This window comes from Lissotriton vulgaris, chromosome 10 (assembly GCF_964263255.1).
Source record: "Lissotriton vulgaris chromosome 10, aLisVul1.2, whole genome shotgun sequence".
Classification (NCBI taxonomy): domain Eukaryota; kingdom Metazoa; phylum Chordata; class Amphibia; order Caudata; family Salamandridae; genus Lissotriton; species Lissotriton vulgaris.
The window spans coordinates 963,046,001-963,066,163 of record NC_141698.1 but is presented as its reverse complement, the minus strand read 5'-3'; the positions used below and the strand labels follow the sequence as shown (position 1 = coordinate 963,066,163).

General features: G+C 42.8%; 1 protein-coding gene across 3 annotated transcripts in view; it reads left to right on the top strand.

The window, feature by feature from the left end:
- Nucleotides 1-20,163, top strand: part of DGKB (diacylglycerol kinase beta) — a 1,765,597-nt gene that overhangs the window by 698,624 nt on the left and 1,046,810 nt on the right. For all 3 annotated transcript variants that reach the window (XM_086941963.1, XM_086941961.1, XM_086941962.1), the window contains 2 exons: nt 11,977-12,050; nt 16,458-16,532. In XM_086941963.1, coding sequence (XP_086798089.1) covers nt 11,977-12,050; nt 16,458-16,532 — 149 coding nt within the window. The remainder of the gene's footprint in view (nt 1-11,976; nt 12,051-16,457; nt 16,533-20,163) is intronic.

Sequence of the window (20,163 nt, the reverse complement as noted above, 5' to 3'; positions counted from 1 at the left end):
GAGGCAACTGGCCAATTTAAACTCTCAAATCAATGGTTGTGATTTTCCTCAATCATGATAGAGGCCCACACCCGACTCTTCTCTAGCTTAAAAATCTATTTTCTAAAAGAGTTAAACGCGGTTAACCAGGGTGTAACTACCAATGTGGCCAGGTGGTACAACGAGGCCTGTAGAGTAGCCCGTCATAAATTGAGTGTAGAATTAAGATCTAAGGACCATGTTAGAGTTAGAGAGGCAAGAGGCTCCTATAGACTTACTCAGAGGGCGGCAAAAAGGGAATGGGACCAAGATAGGTGGCGGGATTTGAAATGCGCCTGCGAAGCTAAAGATTCCAAACTATTTTGGAATATCTTTAAATGGGATAAGGGAGGACGTGCTGAGCCCCCTCAAAATAATGTTGCTTAGTCCCAGTGGCTAGAATTTTTTAAGCCCCAGTATGCCTGCAGCCCATCAGAGGAAGATTACCCTTTACCTCCCCATATCTTTTATCAAGGCCAGGTGTTTTCCATCGAAGATGTTAACTTAGCACTAGACTGTGTGACGAGGGGCAGTGCCCCAGGTATGGATGGTATCCCTGCAAATGTTTTTCTTAGAGATAGATTGTCCTGGTGTCAGTACTTCGCATTATTGGCTAATTCAGTAGCTAAGGGAGCATCCATTCCTTCCTCATGGAAGGGAGCAGAAATAATTCCTGTTTTTAAAAAGGGAGACAAATCCCTCCCCAGCAACTACAGGTCCATCAGCCAAATAGATTCAGCACAAAAGGTAATGGGCTGATTAGTTCAGGATAAAGTCCAGTTGTGGGTAGAGGAATTTAACATCCTATCTCCATTCCAAGCTGGCTTTCGCCCTTGCACCAGCTCGATAGATCAAGTTTTTCGCCTCATTACAATATATTGGAGGAATGTGGTTTTGACTAAAGGGACACTTAAAGCGGTATTTGTCAACCTGAAATCGGCTTTCGATTTGGTCCCTGGCTGTAAACTCTGGAGAGTCCTCTGGGAATTGGGGATGGCACCTGAGTTATTGACGCTCCTCGTCCGCCTACATGAGAACAACTTTGCAAGGATTAGATGGGGAGCACAAGGTGAGGTTACCGATTCATGTCCAGGTGTTTGACAAGAATGTGTATTGGCACCCACCCTGTTTTCTTTATACATCAGCGGGATAGTGGACCATCGCTGTAGATCCCCCACTGATGCCCCTGTGCTTGCTGGGGTTCGTGTACCAGTCCTCATGTTTGCGGACGACACGTTGATCGTCTCCAGGACCCCGAGTGGTTCACAGAAGGCGGTTACGCATTTGAGGAATTTTGTCTTTCTCGTGGGCTCTAGGTCAACACTGCAAAAACAAAGTTTATGTCATTCAACCAGCATAAACCCATTACAGGCAGAATCTACTTGAATAACACCCCCCCTAGAGCAGGTGGACGCTTTTACTTATTTAGGCATCATGGTTCAGAAGAACATGGGTTGGAAAAGCCACATGGATATGACCATCCTAAAATAGGTGTATTATCCACCAAACATAAATCCTCCTTCACTAAACCAATCACTCCAGTTTTAGAAATATATAACATCAAAGTGATAAGCTCGGCCCTTTATGAAGCAGAGTTATGGGGATTCAATAATTTGTGCCATCTTTTGAAAGCTGAAAATACATTTCTAAGTGGTTTAATCGGTGTCCCCCAAAGTACTCCCATGGCCTCGCTCTTACTAGACCTAGGAAGGAAAAATGTGGTGGATATGGCAAGGCTACGCCCACTATTGTATTGGAGGCGAATCCGGACCACCCATGAACTTATACATTATGCCCAGGGTTTGAAGGACGTGATTCTTGTTGATCGCTTTCATAAAATACATTGGCTAAATGAACTAAGGTCTCTTTTGGTAAAGTTGGATTTAAAGTCTTTGTGGGACGATCCAGGTACTGCAGTTTTTCCTACAAAAAATGGTCCTGATGTCATCCTACTTGTCCTGTATGAATACTAATTTGACAGGCCGATTTTTATATCATAAATCGTGGCAGTTCTGTGAAGGATAGTGGGACATAATTGAGAGGCCTTTTGATCGAAAATTGTATTTTCAATTTAGGATAGGAACCCTACCAATTAAAGTCTTTACTTACAAATGGGCTCCCTGTTCAGATGAAAATTGTCATAATTGTCCAACCATGGCGGAGACTACATCTCATTTATTTTTTGTTTGTTCTTTATATGCTGCCCCACGTTGTAAATGGTTGAGACCTATCTGCAACTCCCTGGGCACTCGGAGGTGATCTGATGCCCTAAGGATTTTAGGATCTGATTGTTCTCCACATATAGCTATTGCATTAGCCAAGTTTTTTAGTTGGGCTTGGATCATTCGCACATGCACTTTACTGCAAATTGTTGCTAGCTGGCCATAAGGTCTTATTTGTATTCAAGAACTGTCTTTACTCATGAATTAATTTTATTACAATATAAATACATTTTATTAAAGCTCTTTTTAAACAACAGTAACTAAATGGAATTTAATACCTTTTTAACTTTGTGTAGAGTATATGTAATATTTATTGTGTATTGTAATAGTTGTTGTTATTGTGTGTGCTTTTATGACTTACGGTCGAATAAAGCTTTTTGAATTTGAATTTGAATTTGTATATTATGCATTCTAAACAGTCCACCTCATTTCTAAAATAGGCTGTTTTCATGCTTTGATCATATATGTTATGATAAGGTCAAAAAGTAAAGAATTTACATTGTTCCACAGCATGGTAGACACTTTAGTTGTAATATATCCGTATATTGTAAGGTTATAAGGCGATGAAAAGCTCTAATGTCATTCTATTTGCAACATAGATAAGGTGCTCAAACACAGAGCTAGAAATTGCATTTCCCAAAGAGTATTATAAGATATTAAAATTCACCAACCCATTTGCAAATACCACTTTCAATTCATTTAAGTTCATTAAAATGAGATGGTAGATTTAGCATAATGTTTGAGGATGTTGGCCCAAAACAAGATTCAGATGTTTCTATTCTGGATTTCCTACCTGCCTGCTAATGCTGCAGGCCTTCAGTCTCTATTTTTTGTAAAGTGTTTGTATATTAGGCAGCAGAAAGAGAACAATAGATGGCCTGCAAAACTCCTCCAAATGACAATCCTATGTACGAAAGTGAAAGTTGAACAATAGAAATATTATTCAAGTATGAAAAGGGACAAACATGAATCTTAATAATAAGTCCTGGTGGCTCAGGTAAAACCAGAAATTCTTGTAGGATATTTTTCAATGATCTTTCAGAGGTCTACCTCAATTTCGTGTAATTGTGTCAAGTCTACCAAATAATTAGTTAATTGACATGTTACCCAGCTTCTATAAATTATAGAGAATATACGCAAACCCAGTGTTCCAGACACACTATAATGAATGGAGGTCTTGAGCTTATATACTATTTACCAGGGACAAAATTCACAGAAATCTTTTCGCAGAGGTTTCCGCAGAGGTCCGCCTACAAATGGATGGCTTTCTCCACCAGATAGTATTCAACAACTCCAAGTGGAAATCTCTGAAAAGTAGAAGATTTTCGAGTTTCCGCTCCCGGAAACGGTAGAAATTCTAATGACAAAACTCACAACTATAAGGGTTCTGTTGCCAGAATGGGTGAATATGCTGTCAATGAATGTCATGATATGTACAGCCCAGAGAACGGCAATATCGGTAAATGCAATGTGAATGTATGCCACTGTTTGAACCCACACAATGCCCGTCAATGTATTCCGTAACTTTGCCTGCATAACAGCACAGACATTAGCAATTATGGAACCAATGCATTTTGTGATCCATTATCATACGATAATATTATTGTTGTGAATAAGAACAAATGTCAACATACATTGAGACCAGAGCAACATAACCTTGATATTGCCATTACGAACGATATCAATGTACCAAATGACATCTTTTAGCATAATGATGATAATGTTGATAAAAAGGATACCAGTGAATGCCATATAATATTTAGCAGTTCCGATGAGCTCATATCATTGCTGTCGGATTCACCCGATGTGACCACTCCATTCACCCAAGTCAGAGAGACATGGTCAGGCAGGCTCTGCAACCCATGCTTATGCCTATCGAGTCAACAAAATCAAATGGAGATTGGATCACTTGATACTACCGCACCAGGGTTCTTTACAGACCTTCCTAAAAAACCCTCATACATGCACGTAAGCGATGTGGTGGTATATCTTGGTTCTCCACCATTATACGTAGCGTGGGTGCATCATCATATGGTCTTTATATAGTTGTATGCAACCTCCACCCGGAGGTAACCACTGGCTATGTAGCAGTGTCCAGAAACAGTGCTCCCAAAAATATGTTTGCGAGTCTAAAAAATCCTTGGATCAACAAAAGAAATTTTAATAAAAATATGTGATTCAAGAATTATTAAAAAAAGATTTTGTATAGATATGGATTGTGTTACTAGATCCATGATACATCAAATTTGGTCAGAGTTGGTCGACATGTTTCAGCCCCACTGTGCCCAGCCGTGTCTATGGGGCTTTCTTCAGGACCAAGATGAAAATTAAAATACTTGCACAATTTGTGTAGTACAACAGTGGTTAAATTCTCCACCTTCTTTTTATTGAGGTCAGAAGTACCTACAACCAAAGAAAAACGTAAAAACTATGTATACATTTGTTTTTTATATATAACCCTATATATTTGTCTAAATACTTGGAACACTTATTGAGTGATAGTAAAATAATGTGAACATGCTACTGAGGCTGTCAAGTTTGTCTCATCTGTCACCATTTGATATAAATGTAGTTTGTCTCAAGTTCAAATCTATATGGATTACTTGCTTGCTTCAAGAGTGTTCAAGTGTTTCGCCACAGTTGACACAGATAGTGCTTGAAGCATCCAATTAACTGAAACTGCATTTACCACAATGCCAGGGGCGAACCTTGCTGGGAGGTGAAGCTGTGTGCTCCCACCCCAGTTCCTGTTTAAAAGTACTTATGTGATTCATTGAGCTGAATAGCTTGAGGATGAAGCACCCACATACCGGTGAGAGGTACCAGACCTGAGAAACACGTTGAAAGCCTACTCAGCAAACCCGACATTTCAAAGACTGTAATCTCTACTGATGACGGTTAAAGAACCAGAAACACATGTCCAGAGATCAGCACTATCTGTGCCAACTGTGGCGAAACACTCGAACACTCTTGAAGCAACCAACTAACTGAAACTGCATTTATCACAATGCCAGGGGCGAACCCTGCTGGGAGGTGAAGCAGTGTGCTCCCACCTCAGTTACTGCAAATATACCATCTAACCCACTTTATTGAACATTCCGTTCTCTTGGAACATTTTACGCAAATGACTCCCTATTCTGATATATGCTGTTTACAGCAGCATCAAATCGTTCGTAATAATGCAATTGAATTCCGAACATGTTGTGGCACTGAAATCACTCTGTTTAATACTGGGTATATTATCGGCATTTAAAAAAGGAACTAATAGTTTACAATGTTAGTTGTATAATTTATGAAAGTGCAATTATTTTAGGAAATGAAATAAACAATTAAATTAAAACCACTCACTAAAAAGTGTATAGAAAAGATAAGATTGTATTACCAAGAAAGACTGCGTGTGGAAGTTCCTGTCTTGGTGCTCAGCTGTTGGGCTAACTGGGTAGCATTAACAACTGACTGAGCTTCTTTTAGAGCAAGAACCTTATGAAAGGCCACCATATTCAAATTTGCATGGATCGCCTCTGCAATTGTGCACTTAGGAGATCATAGCTGTTGAGTTAGCAACTCAAATTCTTCAATAGATGATCCTAAAGAAAGGGGCCTTGCCTGGGATGATAGTCTGCCACCCATGAATACAATAAACTATTTAAAGTAAAGTGATTAAATACAACCTGATACAGCCTCTTTACAAGTTATAGAAATGCCAAAACGATCAGGTCCAGAATTCCCAATTGCTGACCGTAATTGCATCCCTGCTCCATGTTATTCCATCTGGAATGGGGAGTCCACTCCTATTTACCACCTCCATTAAATAGGTGCTAATTAGGGATGGGGTGAGGCGAGTTAAGGTTTGGAGGCTGGTGGGAGGCAAAGGAAGTAAAGACAAGCACTTGATTTTACGCGTAAATGAGGCAGGGACAGCGGGCAACTTGTAATCAGGTGTAGTACCCCAGACCGATAACACTCCAAGCCAGGTGTAATCAGCACCAAGGATGTTAAAGTCTGAGCTGACTGATGTTGCGTCTACATCCAACTCATTTGCTAGAGTTTTCCTAGAGAGTGAGGTATTCATATAATAATAATAATAATGTGTTGTCACCAGCAAAACTACTTCATGACAGTTGTATTGTACTCTTGAAGTTCGACAACATAATTTAGAGCTGGCAACATTTTGATGTTCTTCATTTCTTACATTCTGTAACAGTTTCTAATTTAGAGACTGATGAGTTATGTATGTAGATGTTTGTGCCACAAATTAAATTAGTAAGTGACATACACTTTATTGTTTGTGTGGTTATAAGAGGGTATCATTGTAGAGCACACTTTTTGGACAACTTTAAATGTTTTTCCTTTTACAATTTGAACACATTATATTTTACAAAATGAATGTTATTTTGCTTTGTTGTTAGCAGAATTAGATTTAACAAGTTTGTTCAGATGAAAAGATAGTTATACTCACCTAAAGGCTATGCATGAAAATTGTAATACACTAGCGCTCTTAGTATTAGTGATACATTACCCCCATGTCTCTTCTGACTTGTCCCATTCATCACTTGTGGAGATCATCATCGCCTGACAGAAAAAAAGAACAGAGGAATGCTGGGACCCTAACCCCAACCCCAAACCCTCCTACTGGGAGCACATAAGGAGTACTTACCCAGTAGTCTGCCTGTTATATTTTTCTGTCTGTTGACAGGAATGGGATGTGGTGCTGGAACTGCTCGTGTGGGGCTGACTGGCTGTCCTGTACAGGTTGTGTATGGTGTGCCTCCCACCTTGCAGGGCATGCCAGAAGGCTTGGATTTTTCCAGCTAGCTCTTTTCCATGTTCGTCGGCCGGCCCTTAGTGACTGGTGCCATGGCCTCCCAGTTAGCTCCGGGTTACAAGTTGCATCTTCCTGGTGGATGGCCGAGGGGGAGACACGCTATTCTGGATGCACAGCTGCTCCGAGCTGTCCTGGTGTGTCCCTGGGGTGCCTGCCAGACAGTGTGGTGTCTTTTCAGAATCCATGTGCTGGGGCTGGCGGTACATGCCTGGGATGGATTCAAGTATGATTCTGGCAGGCAATGTGGTTAGGAGTGTCTGTCTGCCCCATGGGTAAGTACTGCAAAGTGGTTTTGCCTGTTTCCTTTCTTTCTGGGTCAGTGGATTGTCTCTTGGGTCCAATATCTGCCACTTTATTCTTCTCCTTAAGGAGGTCAGTGAAGGGTTATGCTCATGGTTACGTTTTTTGCACTCTCACTGAAGAGTTTGAGGGTTCCAATCTAGGTGTTACAGTCTATTTTCTGTGATTTGAACGTGGTTGCCTCATGGTTGACATTGTGGGCCAGTGGGTGAATCCCAGGCCTCCAGTCGATGTTGCCTCTAGCCTTTGTTTCTTATAGTTCAGTGCATTCTGTGGCAGGGTCCTATGTGTATTGGTGTCATAGGCTTCTCCCCATGCATGGGTGTTTGTCTCTCACACAGTTTCTCCCTGAGTAGAGGTCATCTTTCATTGCCCTTTTGTGGTTGGCGGTTCAGGGGCTCGACTGTATTGACTCTGGATTGCCGGTGGGCCTGCTTGTTGCCTTCATGGGCTCTCTGTTGGGGTGCGCCTGGGCTATCCAGTGGGGTAATTCTTTGGGCTGGCTGTTTTGTGGGGTCTGACAGCCCCCGGGTGTGTTCCGCATTGCATTTTCTTTCTCCCTCCCCTTTCTTTTGCTGCTGTGTGCTGCTTATCGGCTGCGCCTGTGGTATTGGAGTGTCTAGTCGTCCTTGGGCTTCTGTTCTGGATCTTCTGCTTTTGTTTGCAGCTAGGCTGGTTGTTGCCTTTTGGGTTTCTGGTGTGGCCTCTACTGTCCTCCTCTGTGTTGCCACATGGGTGGCTTCCCATGCTTGGTGCTGGTTTTTGGGGGAAGGGTATTGTGGGCTGCTGTCCCTCTGCTTGCAGCTCTGTTTCCTGGGTCACAGTTTTGTTGTTTCATTGACGTCTTTTCAGCTTGCTTTATGCTGTCTTGTTGTGTCTAGCGCCGGTTGGCCTGCTTGAGGCTCTTCCTGTTCTTTGGGTTTTAGTTCTGTCTCTCTTCTGGCCTTTTTTCCCCACGTTGAGGGGTACGGCTGTGTGCTCTGCATGCACAACGAGCTCCCGGTCTGGTTATGGGACTTAGGCTATTGCCTCTGTTTTGTTTTTTGCCTGACTGTTCTGCTTTAGGCACTTGCTGGTCCGGGATGTTGGGTAGGCGGTGGGTTCTCTGCATGTCTCCTGATAGGATGCTTGCAGCTTGAGGCGGGTGCTCTGGCCTTTGGGGTTTTTCTGCCTTTGGGTTGCCTTAGGTGTTCTGTCTGTGGCTCTTGCTGGTTTTCTTCTTCATCCTGGTGCCTTGTTTGGCTGTGGGTCCAGCAGTTCTGTCCAGGGAATCCATGCTGGCCTCCCTGTCCATTAATTTTTTTCTGTGCTCTGCATCAGCCTTCCCCAGGTTTGGGGTGAGCCATGGGGTCCTCCTGCCTGGGCAGGTTGCATGGCTTCAGCCCTGGATTCCCAGTCACTTTTTGCAGGGTGTTGCCACTGTTGCCTTGGTTTTGGCTGGTTTCGGTGTCTTTCTTTCTGCCCGGTGTGGTTTCTCCTCTGTTTCTGCCCTCCCTGGTGCATCATGTTTCATTTCATTGGTGTGCCTGTGTGGGCTGCTCAGCTTCTACCCTGGCTTCCTGCCCTATCCTGTTGCCTCTGGGGCCTTTTTCTCTCCCCTCGATGGTTGGGGTTTTTGGAGATGTGGATGTTGGCCCTGTCACAACCCTTCCTGGCCTGTGCGGGTGCCTTGTTGGTAGCCTCCTGTCTTTGCTGACCAGCCTGTGGTTCGGTCGCCTGGCTTCTTGGTCTCTGTGGGGTCATCTGCAGGGTTGGGCTGTGGGCCACCCTGTTTGTCTCTCATGTTTTTGTTCTCCTGGAAGGGTTTTCTGCCTTTTCTGCTCTGGGGTTGGTGGCTGTGTGTGTCTCCATCAGCTCCGGAGCTGTCGTGGGGTTTGTCCTTGGCCCTTCAGTCGCTGGTGTTGGGTGCTCACGTAGGGTGTCACTCTGTTCTGTATCTCTTGTCCAGTCTGTTGGCTCTGAGTTGTCTGGTGGCAGTTCGCTGTTTCGCTCTGGCATGAGTCTTCTCCGGGGCTGTTATTTTCCCTCCTTCAGTAGCCCCCTGGGTTTGCGGTTGCGGTGTCCTCCTGAGGGTGTGTTTTTAGATGCGGGCCCTGTTGTGACTGTTTGATCTTTGGTTTGCCCTGGTCTCGGTGGCTTCGGGGGTTGCCTTGCATCGCCTGTGGCTGTCTGGGCTTTTGTGTCTGGCCCCGGGTTGGTTTGGGTCGGGGTCTGGTGGTTTCCGCGCCTTTGTCTTTCCTTGGGTGGTGCTTTGTTGCTGGCCTCCTTCCTTAAGGGGTGTTGGGCTTTGCTGGGTTCTGGCCTCTGGCTCTTCCCCTGTCCTATCCTGTCTGGTTGTGGATTGGGTTTAGCTGTCTGGTCCTCCTGGTTGGTCTTTTGGCAGCTGGTTTTCTTTTTGGTATACAGGCATGCTCCATTCTGGATCTGAAGGGCTTTTGTTGGTCTGTGGTCCGGAGGTTGTGTCCAGGTTTCCCCAGCATTCTTTTGTGTTCCTTGGCCTTTACCTCTTGGCCTGCCCCTGGGCTCCGGCTTTGGTTCCTTCTCCCATACTGGGTGTGTGGCGGTCATTCTGTGTCAGCACTAGTGGTTAGTGCTGGACATTACTGCCCTGTGGACTGGTACACCTCTGCGAGATTTTTGTGCTGGTGTCCTCTGGGCTCTCTGCGGGTTAGGACGGTCTGGCTGTGGGGGGCTGGAGCTTGGTCAGTGCTTCCTCCCTTCCTGGTTTGGTCTGGGTAGCCCTTCCCTTTTTGGTCCTTTGGGTTTGTGTCTTTGCCCTGTTGGCGGGCCCTCTCCTCTTTTTTGGGGGGTTGGTCTCCGGTGGAACTCCTGTTGCTGTTGCAGTTTGTCCTTTGGTTGGCCCTTTTACCCTTCGTGCCTGGTTGGGGCTGTGGGTGCGGGGTCTTCCCTTGCTTCCCCTTGTCTTTCTTTGGGGTTGGTTGTGTTTCTGTTTGACTTTCAGGTTGGCACTTTCATTCTTTGCTTGTGCTTGCTCTGTGTCAATTCTGCTGCTGGGTTGCTGTGGTTGCTTGGTGGTGCTGGGCTTGTCGGCTTTTTGACCAGTGGGTATGCTTGTGGGTTGCTCATGTCTTGTTTGGGCTTTGTCTTTTCTGGTTCTCTGGGTGCTGGTGGTTTTGTTTGCATTGGCCCCTGTTTCCTTTCTTGGATTTCACCTTTGGGCTCTCTAGGGGTGCTTCCTTTTTGGACTTGGTTTTCTTTGTCTTGTTGCCTTCGTGGCATGCTCCTTTCTGCTTGGTGGTTGCTTTCGGTGGGGCCTTGGTGCCCTGTTTGTCCTTTTCCCTTGGTGGCTGCCTCCTTGGTGCTGCTGGTGCCTTCTGCTTTCCGGGGTGGTGGTTTCCGGTCCTTGGTTGTGCCTCTGTTGGCCTGTTCCTGGCTTGCTAGTGTGTCTGGCCGCTTTGGGTCTTCTTCCTCTCCTCAATGCCCTCCTGTTGTTGTCAACATCTGGTGCTTTCTTGGCAGGGGCTCCTCCTCCTTTGTTGGTTCAGGGGGGAGTGTTCCTGGATATGTTGGCTGCCCTCTGGGTGGAGGCACTGTGGTTTTACTGTTTTATCACTTTGGTCGTTCCCTACTTGTTTTGGGGATGGGGTGCTTTCCTTGCTGTGTGCTCTGCCTGTTGTTCCCCACGGTTCTCCCTTTTGCTTCACTTGGGATGCTGCTTCAATTGTGGTTTCCTGGGTGTGCTTGAGGATTTTGGAAGGCTGGGTTTCTGGCTTTTTTATTCTCCACAGGTAATGAATGGGACAAGGACAGGAAGAACATGGTGGTAATGTCCTATTACTTATCAATAATCTTCATTACTCCAGGTCCCTTGGCCTCATCCCATTCTTTACGTCCCGCCGTCCCTCCCGGATGGCCGGCCTTCCTGTTGGGGCCTTGGTAGTTCAGGCGGAATGCTGGATAAGTACTACTGATGTACTCCCAATGGGAATGGTTGGGGTTAGGGTCCCAGCATTCCTCTATTCTTTTTTCTGTCACAAGATGATTATCTTCCCAAGTAAAAAAGGGGACCAGGCCAACGGGACCAGGAGTAATGAAGATTACCGGTAAGTTATAGGGCATTCCTCATGCCCCCTAGTAGTTTTAATGAGATAAGCCTGTTTACCTTTTCACAAAGTGATTTATGTTTATGCTTAAAATGAGATAGCATGTTTTTCTATTTATTTGGAGGTAGTGTCAACACTCAGTAACACTCCAATAATTGTATGTACATTAGTGCAGGACATTTGATTATCTGAGAATGGGGCCTACTGGTTTTGGACATTTCTGATCAGCAGCAGGTATATTCCACCTTCGAAGACTTTTAGTCAGATTCTCATAAGTTGACCAGAGTGGCCCTCATGAGGGTGTTTTAAGCCTCAAGTCTTTAATAGCCTATGGCTATCCTTTAGCTTTTACATCAAATGATTGTTATACAAGATCTTTGGGATCGCATTGATTATTTAATAAATCAGATGTGGTTCTTCATGATGTATGCTGGATTTTGATGCTGGGAAAATATGAGTGTATTTTAAGGCAAGTTATAGAATGTTGATATGTTTATCACTAAATGCTAGCTTAATAATTAACCTTACTGTCCTTCTTACTACTTAGATCACATCCGTTCCAGGCACACATCCGCTTTTAGTCTTTGTAAATCCTAAAAGTGGTGGAAAACAAGGAGAAAGGTAAAGTAGTATTCTTCTTATCGGCATCCATTTCATGGCCTGTTGTCTAACATGAGCACAATAAACAAAGACTTATTCATTGTTTTATTAATTGTTCATGTGCCTGCCTCTCCATATCAGTACATTTAAGTATTGTACCAAACTATTGGTTATAAGCTGGCTATGTACAAGTGTGTCCATAATCAATAACATGTATCTTTATATATTTGTTTATATATTTAATCCATTTGCCAAACCACCATTTTACTTAATAGCTTTGTCAATATGTGCAGATGATTGCAGCAGCCACAAATTGACTGTCTCACCCTGTGTCAATGTCAAAAGGTGAATATACACTTCACATCAGAGACTGTCTAGGAGCTGGTGGGGTGCCATAACTACTGTCAAATCTGGAACACATTTAAATCTCTCTGTGATTCGACATAACATGACTTGTGATCACACATCAGTCTTCAAACAAGCATTGGCATAGCCAATAGATCTAGCCTTTTGGATCTTATAAGTGTTTGGCCATGGAACAGGTCGAGCATTCTGCATGCATATATATCAACTAATTTGATATTTACTATATCACCCAGTTTGCTAGCACATCATTCAATCACTGCGATTTTCTAATGAATGAACTTCAAGTTCTACATTTAAATATCAAAGTGAGTTTTTTAAAAAATTACCACTATTGTGCCCTCACTGAATGGGACCTGCTGCTAATGACATTTGAGCCGGTAAAAAGCTGAGTGGATTAAACACTCTTAAGCATTGCCATTACTCTGTGTGTCAGAAGTTCTAATGCTGACAGACTGACTCAGCATTTAATCCTGTCGAGGTTGATAAACAGTAGTATCAAAATTGTAAATAGCACTACTGCTTGTCTCCAAAAATGTGGAGCGCAGCATCACGCCCTATTTATTTTGCTAGTCCTACAATTATAGCATTCGGGGTTAGGAATAGGGTGGTAGGGTGAACACAAGTTACACATTGTGCTTAAATGTAAAGCAGCTGATAGGTGCATGAGGAAAATCTTTGTAACAAATAAAGATGCTGAAAACAAGTGAGTCCCCAATGACAGACCCTACTATCCACTCCCATTCCAGGAAATCATGTAACACTTATAAATGTATTAGTTAATTTTTTATCTAGCTGAGACTCTAGAATGAGTGAGAGAGCTGCTTATTACTTAAGGAGATAGTTTATCATGGTTTTATCTAAGTAAAGTTGCCAGCATATTAAAGGGAACTTCTCTTCGTTTCATTTTCCAGCTTGCTGCTTTTCCATGCTTGAATATTCGCTTACCAGGCAGATAAAGTATAACTCTTCAACATTTCAATCAATTGCAAATCACGAAAATTACCATGTATGATCATCGGTTATCCTTTTGGGGTTTCTGGTATACAACGTACCAACACCTGCGCACACCTTTCAGTAAACAATGTTTGGATTTTAATCTACTAGGAAAAAAGGGTCCGATCTTCCATTAGGCAGTGAACTATGAAGTCCCAATCCTTCTGTGTACCAGCATAAATACCCTCTGATTGTGCACATTTAAAATAAACCCACACTTTGGAGGCTAATGGGCAGTCGTACAGACATCTGTGACCGTTAAAAAAAACACTTTATATAACTAATTAAATAGCAACACTAAAAATAAGAAACAATAACTGGTGAGAAGAGGAGGGGTGGCAAGGCACGGGTTCTATACGTGAACTTTGAGCAGTCCCGTGTACTGAAACTGAACACACTCACCGAAGACAACCCTCACTTCTGAGGTTTAGGGCTGTTGGTCCAGACCTTAGATGCCATAATGCTTCTGTTAATGCACGGCCTACATGCCCTCTGTGACTGTTAAAGAAAAAAAGTACTTTAGAAAACTAATTAAATGGCAATACTGAAAATACCGAACATCGATGGGCAAGAGGGGGAGTTGTGGTACGGCATGGGGTCATTAGATGAATTTTGAGCAGCGCCATGTATCGTAGCTGAGCATACCGTAGACACGAGAAGCTATGGGCGCCAAATAAGCAGGAAACAAATCAATGCAAAAACAGCCTCATGAGGCTAAACAAGCAGGAGGGTTTTGATGCATGGAACAGGCACCCTCGGAACGCCTCTGACATTTGATCTCGATCTTTAACACCTCCAAAAATGTACGCAAAAGCACAAACTAAACTAAACACAACACTTAACACGAGCAGAGGGAGGGAAAGAAATAAGATGTTCCAAAAGTATCATAAATAATATGAAGAGTAAGAGCACATGTAACGGGGTAGTCCTCATAGTAGGTTAACAAAGTAGAAAAGGAGGGACTACCCAGCATATTAACCAAAGAAAAGCAGGCTTTATGAAGTACAGTAAAAGGACTCAATTAAAAAGATGGGTGGTGCTTAAAGCCCATATCAAAGAAACAGCATTGCATACACTGACTAGGCGAGACCTATAAAGAAGTGCGCATATTTAATTAATTTTTATGTTGTTTTTTGTACCTTTAGTAATCTGCTTTTAAACCACAGCAAGACGGATATATTTTCATACAGAATATTCATGCATTTTATTCATTTTTATTTTATTCTCTGATATGTGAATACTGTTTTGAAAGTAGATATTTTTCTGATCTTTTGTTGCGCTAACTAAATATGATACAAGATCAAAATGTATATTTCCACACTGAGGATTATATTAAATTGGGCCCTCTTTCGTTGTGAATTTCAATTTGGAACATCCCCCAGCCTACCCTAAACCAGCCCTTAATAAAGATTATTTGGGAAGTGAGCATGGTCTGAAAATACCTTAGATTGCATATATTAAGCAGATATTTGGGAATTAGGAAGGCCCTGTTTATTTGAACATCCAACAACAATATGTAAAAATGATAAGGTGGCTGTTACACATTTATTTTTGGATCACTGACGAATATTAAGGGAGAATAAGGGAACGTTGAAAGCCACTGGTATGCCAATATGCAGTGTTAAAATGCAATGTTTGCCTTGGAGACGAATCTGGACTTATGACCATAATATCCTATGGGATGTATATTTCGGCTGATAAGATATCCGTCACCATTGTGACTGAGTAACCCGTCCACTGAAATCTAAATCAGACCGTTAGTATACGGCAGTTAGGAGTGGGCACTGTTATTGATGTTTAGAGTGGATACGATTAGTGATCTTTTATGTTTCCCCTTGGGACAGTTTTAGAATATGAAACATAGGCCCTTATTTATGGGGCATTGCGTCAGTTTGGCGCCGCCGGTGCATCACTTTTTGTGATGCACCAGCGGCGTAAAATATGCGCCTTGTTGCGCCATATTTAAAAAGTGACGCATCTAGGTAGATGCGTCACTTTTTAAACCCCTGCGCCACATTATACCAGCGTCAGGTATAATGTATGCAGAGGGGGCGTTCCCCCGCAAAAAGCCTCGTAATAGTGACGCAGTGACATCTATGAGATTTCACTGCGTCACTTTTAGGATGCTGTTGCGTCAAAATCTTGCGCCTGCCTCACAGCAGGCGTAAGACTGACGCAAGCCCTTTCACATGGGGCTTGCCCCATGTGAAAGGACGCATTGCTGGAGTTGCGTCACTTTTGTGACACACTCCAGCAATGCGTCACTTTTGCGCTTACAGATACGTCAGAAATACTGACGTATCTGTAAGTCCTTGCGACATGATGCATCATGCATTAAATATGACGCATCATTGGTGTCGCAAGGAGTGCGCAGTGAAAAGTGACGCATCGCTGTTTTCACGCAGCGATGCGTCACTTTTCATAAATGAGGCCCATAGTCTATGTCCATGTGATGGCTTCTCCGACCAATCAACGCTACATTTTATGTTTTTCTGCAATTTTTATGGGGTTGTTAGATCTCATTTTCAGCAGCTGTCTCTTTTACGGGAATATAGATTTAAACAGTGGAGAGTATATCTTAATTTTTTGCAATTCACGTACATTTAACATCTTTCTGCAAATTCTATCAAATGATCATGCATGCAATAGTTTTGATATTTTCCTAAATCAGTTGTATTTTATCAGAAACGTATGAACTGTTAATTTTTGTTTGCCTCCTGATTTAATTGCATTTTGGAAATATGCTATTAGGATTGTCTCTGTCTTTTCAATAAAGACTGAATACAGTGAATCTTACAATTCCATACTTTTATTGCTGATAACAGAAATAGGCATTTTATAATCTTGTAGTGAGGATAGAGTTTAAGAAATGTCAGTAAGGTAATTATTAATAAAACTGCAGCTACTCCTACTAGTAATAATAACAATAATAATAATATTTTTAACAACAACAATATTGTGTTGGTGTAGTTTATTAAGATTTTGTATTTTAAATCATGCTTTCTCTTTTGATATAACCGTAATCCCTAAATTTAAATATATTTCTCTTCTTCTTTTTCATCTGTGTAGAATATACAGAAAGTTCCAATATCTATTGAATCCTCGACAAGTGTATGGACTTGCAGGGATTGGACCAATGCCAGGGTAAGTGAGGTTCTAAGGATCTTCAGCATAACCACGATAGGTAATGCAATGGACATGAGATTGATGTATGATGGCATAGCAAGAACATTAAAAAGTCCTTAGTTCTCAAACATGATTGAAAGATGAATGTTATCATTAGTTAAATGACACATAACTTCAAAGGAAACTGTGGATATATAAACACTGAACAAAGAGCAACCGTAATCTTTAAACAATGTTGCACCTACAAGCAGGACCCAAGGCATTCGTTTAATCCCTACCCGCAATATAATAACAAAAATGCAAAAACTTGGAAATTCAGAAAAAATTTAATAGTGAAAAACATATATTACTTTTCCACATCCTACAGTGTCCTTTTATATGAAATTACAAACGCAAGTCAATGACATCACTATTGGAATCATCGAAATAGCATTGAAATATTAAGGGACAGCATATGGCATTATAAACTTCTGCACTGTTGAGTTATAGCCAATGGAATAACCTAGCATGTTACAGGCTACCTCTGAACAACAAAGAAAAAAATAGGCTTCAATGACTTAAACTACACCTAAAACAGCCCTGGTAAAAGTCAAGAGAAGTGATTATTGAATACGGGAACATCGTATTATCAACATTTGCATTCACTCTATTTCCTACTATCCTTCTTAATGAGACGATGTTGGAGTATTGACTCTGGTGTCACTCTTATAATCCTAGGTAGAAACATTAGGCTGCAGCTGTATGAGACCATATAAAGGTCTTTCATCATTCTATCTTTACAATGGAGGTGCGTTCATGACGATAATAATTTGATCCTTTGATGCTAAAATTAACAAGGTATAGAGAAGGAACAGAGGAAGTCTCGTTAATCTTCCTTTTAATTCATACGAAATAGTCTTAGATGTGTCTCCATTCACAGTCCTTCAGTTTTGTGAGTTCCGCAGAAACAAGAGCCCCATGAAGCATTTTACAGATTTTACCTATGGAATTGACGCTCAGTGATCTCTAACTTTATCAGAATACTGTGGTAATAAAGCAAAAGTGAGAACATTTTCAAATAAGTAGACAATTCAATGCGATGTTGCGATGTACAGTCGCAGACTCAAAAGCGTAGGAACAAGTCTGTACTGTCCATAAGAAACTAAGGCCGAATTCACAAAGGGACTTCTGTGTAGTAACCAGTTCTTTTAATTGGAAATTAGAAGTGGCGGTACTCGCTAATTAGACTAGGTAGGCAGTGAGGGGCCTGGCTGGGGGCGTGGCTGTTAGTCAGGCATTTAACAATAGCCACATTTTTGGGAGTAAATCAAAGGTTGGTGAACTTTGAACCATTCAATCAAACATCCTATAGCACTACAAAAAGTTAAAGATGTAGCACTGCAGAGAGGGTGGAGTCTCGATAGTTGTAAACTGTCACCATGAGACCCACATTCTAATCCTTCTGCTTTTGGAATTGGCATGAGAGTGTAAGTGCCAGCGTGTCTCTTACGCCACTGCGACTACATGTGGGCATATGACAGCGGGCATAGGTAAATGCTCATGCATTCAAGAAAATTCAAGTCTGCATTTGAGGCGACCTTAAATGTATTTTCTTGTTATACATGCGGCTGCAGTCCGGTTTATGTGTTTTGTGTCTCAGCTCACTACCTCCTTACTCAGCCAGATCAATGAACACTCAGCTTCCAATATGTATATTAGGAGACATGGCAAGCATCATCCTCTATGATATACGTGCAGGGCCGAATTTTTGACAGTTTGATATTGCACGAATTTGGCCCATGGACATCAGAGCGCTTTAAATGACATTCAGAACATTTGCATTAACGCTTATTTTTTTAAAGCACCATTCGTTAAGTGAGTTGCCCAGAATCACAGGATGATGATCGGATATTGGGATTTGAACCTGGTTCGCCAGTTCCACTGTCGGAACCTCTGGCCACATCCTCATTCTTGTTGCGATTCTAACCTAACCTAACATTGCAGGAGCACCCCAGTGAGGTAATACACATCCTGTTACCTGTCAGAACGACACATAAAACCTCAATCTGAAAGGGTCATTTTCAGTACTCTTTGTGTTGCACGTACCCATACTTCAGGGCCAGAGTGCAGCTGCGTCTGGGAGTACTGTTACTCTCCTTGCCGAAAAGGAAGTTCCGGCACTCAAGGGGAGAAAACTGAGAACTGCCGGTACTCAGTACCAGTGAGTACCAGCCCATTTAAAGCACTGGTAATAATGTTGCGGGTGCAAGATCTCAAACTTGTGGAGAAGTCTCCACACTCAGGGCAGAATCTTCTCATGCTGCACTCTCTGTAGTGTGCAGTGCAGAGATTCAGCCCCAAGTGTGGGGATTCCTCCACAAGCGCGGGGGTTCCGAACTCAAAACCTTATTACACATAAGTCCATTTGTGAATCGTACCCTCAATTCCATTGTTGACTCATTTGTGTTGTAATTTGTTATTATTGCAATAGAAGTGTACAACAGGGTTTCAAATACAGGGAAAATCCCATATTGTATAACAACATTGAATAATGCAATATAAAGAAACAGGTGGGAGAAGAGGGAGGAAGGGTGGGGAGTAGCGGAACGGGGGAGAGTAGGAGGGGAAGAGAGAATGTCTAGAGTCTAAGAGGGAGGGTGTGGGATAGTAGTGAATATCTGTCATCCGGCCCTTTGTCCCATTGTTGTATGTTGGGTCTCTGCCCTGAGTCACTGTACATTGTGTGTTAGCACTTATCCAGCATTGATAGTTCTACGACTCTTATTTTAATGTCGTCCTAAGAAGAGGGGTGAAGGGCAAAGAGAAAGGGATGTGTGTCTTGAATTTGCAAATGGTGCAGGCAAGGGTGTGGAGGGGGTAAGCATGGGTGGAGGAGGGAGACCATCGAGGGGGTGGTTGGTAGGAAGGGGTTAACGCAGATGTGAAGGCTGGGGGACCTGGACAGTTATTCAGGCGGCTAGACTGTTCACTGTGCTCAGTGGAGGCATGTAGGGGGTTGGAGAGGGGGAGGGCAGAACGGGTCATTAGTGATGTGGCTTTGAGGGGTATCCTAGAGAAAAGGCGCCCATGTCTGGGTGAACACCTCGGTCTTGTCTTGCATGCCATATATGACGCATTCTTAGGAAGCAGTTTGTATCACTGCCACCATCCGGGCTTTTTGAGAGGGAGGAATTGGCAAGCGATTTTGACGAAAAAATACAAAGCTTGCCTGAGGACAGTGCTGTGTGCAGGAGGCGGCGCTGTGGCCATGATAGCTCAGGCGAGCCTCCAAGGTCATGTAGGCGGATAACGGGGGAGTGAGGGGTAGCTGAAGTGGCGTGGACATCCCCAAAGTATCCCCTATGTCCACAAGGGTTGGATTGAAGGGCAGACACATAGGATATGAGTAAGGTTGCATTGGGTGACTGCACATCTCCAGCAGTTTGAGTAAGGTAAGAGGCCAGCCCTTTATAGTTTTTGCGGAGTCCAATACCACTCATGGAGTGTTTTGAATCGGCAGAATTTCAGTCAGGCTTCTCTTGTGCCTTTGTCCAGGGCTAACACATTTTATTATGTTGCATGTGGAGCACATGTCGTATAGTATTTGAACGCTTAATAATGTGCTATCTGTATAAATACATAGGACCCTAAGATGTGATCTACAAACTAT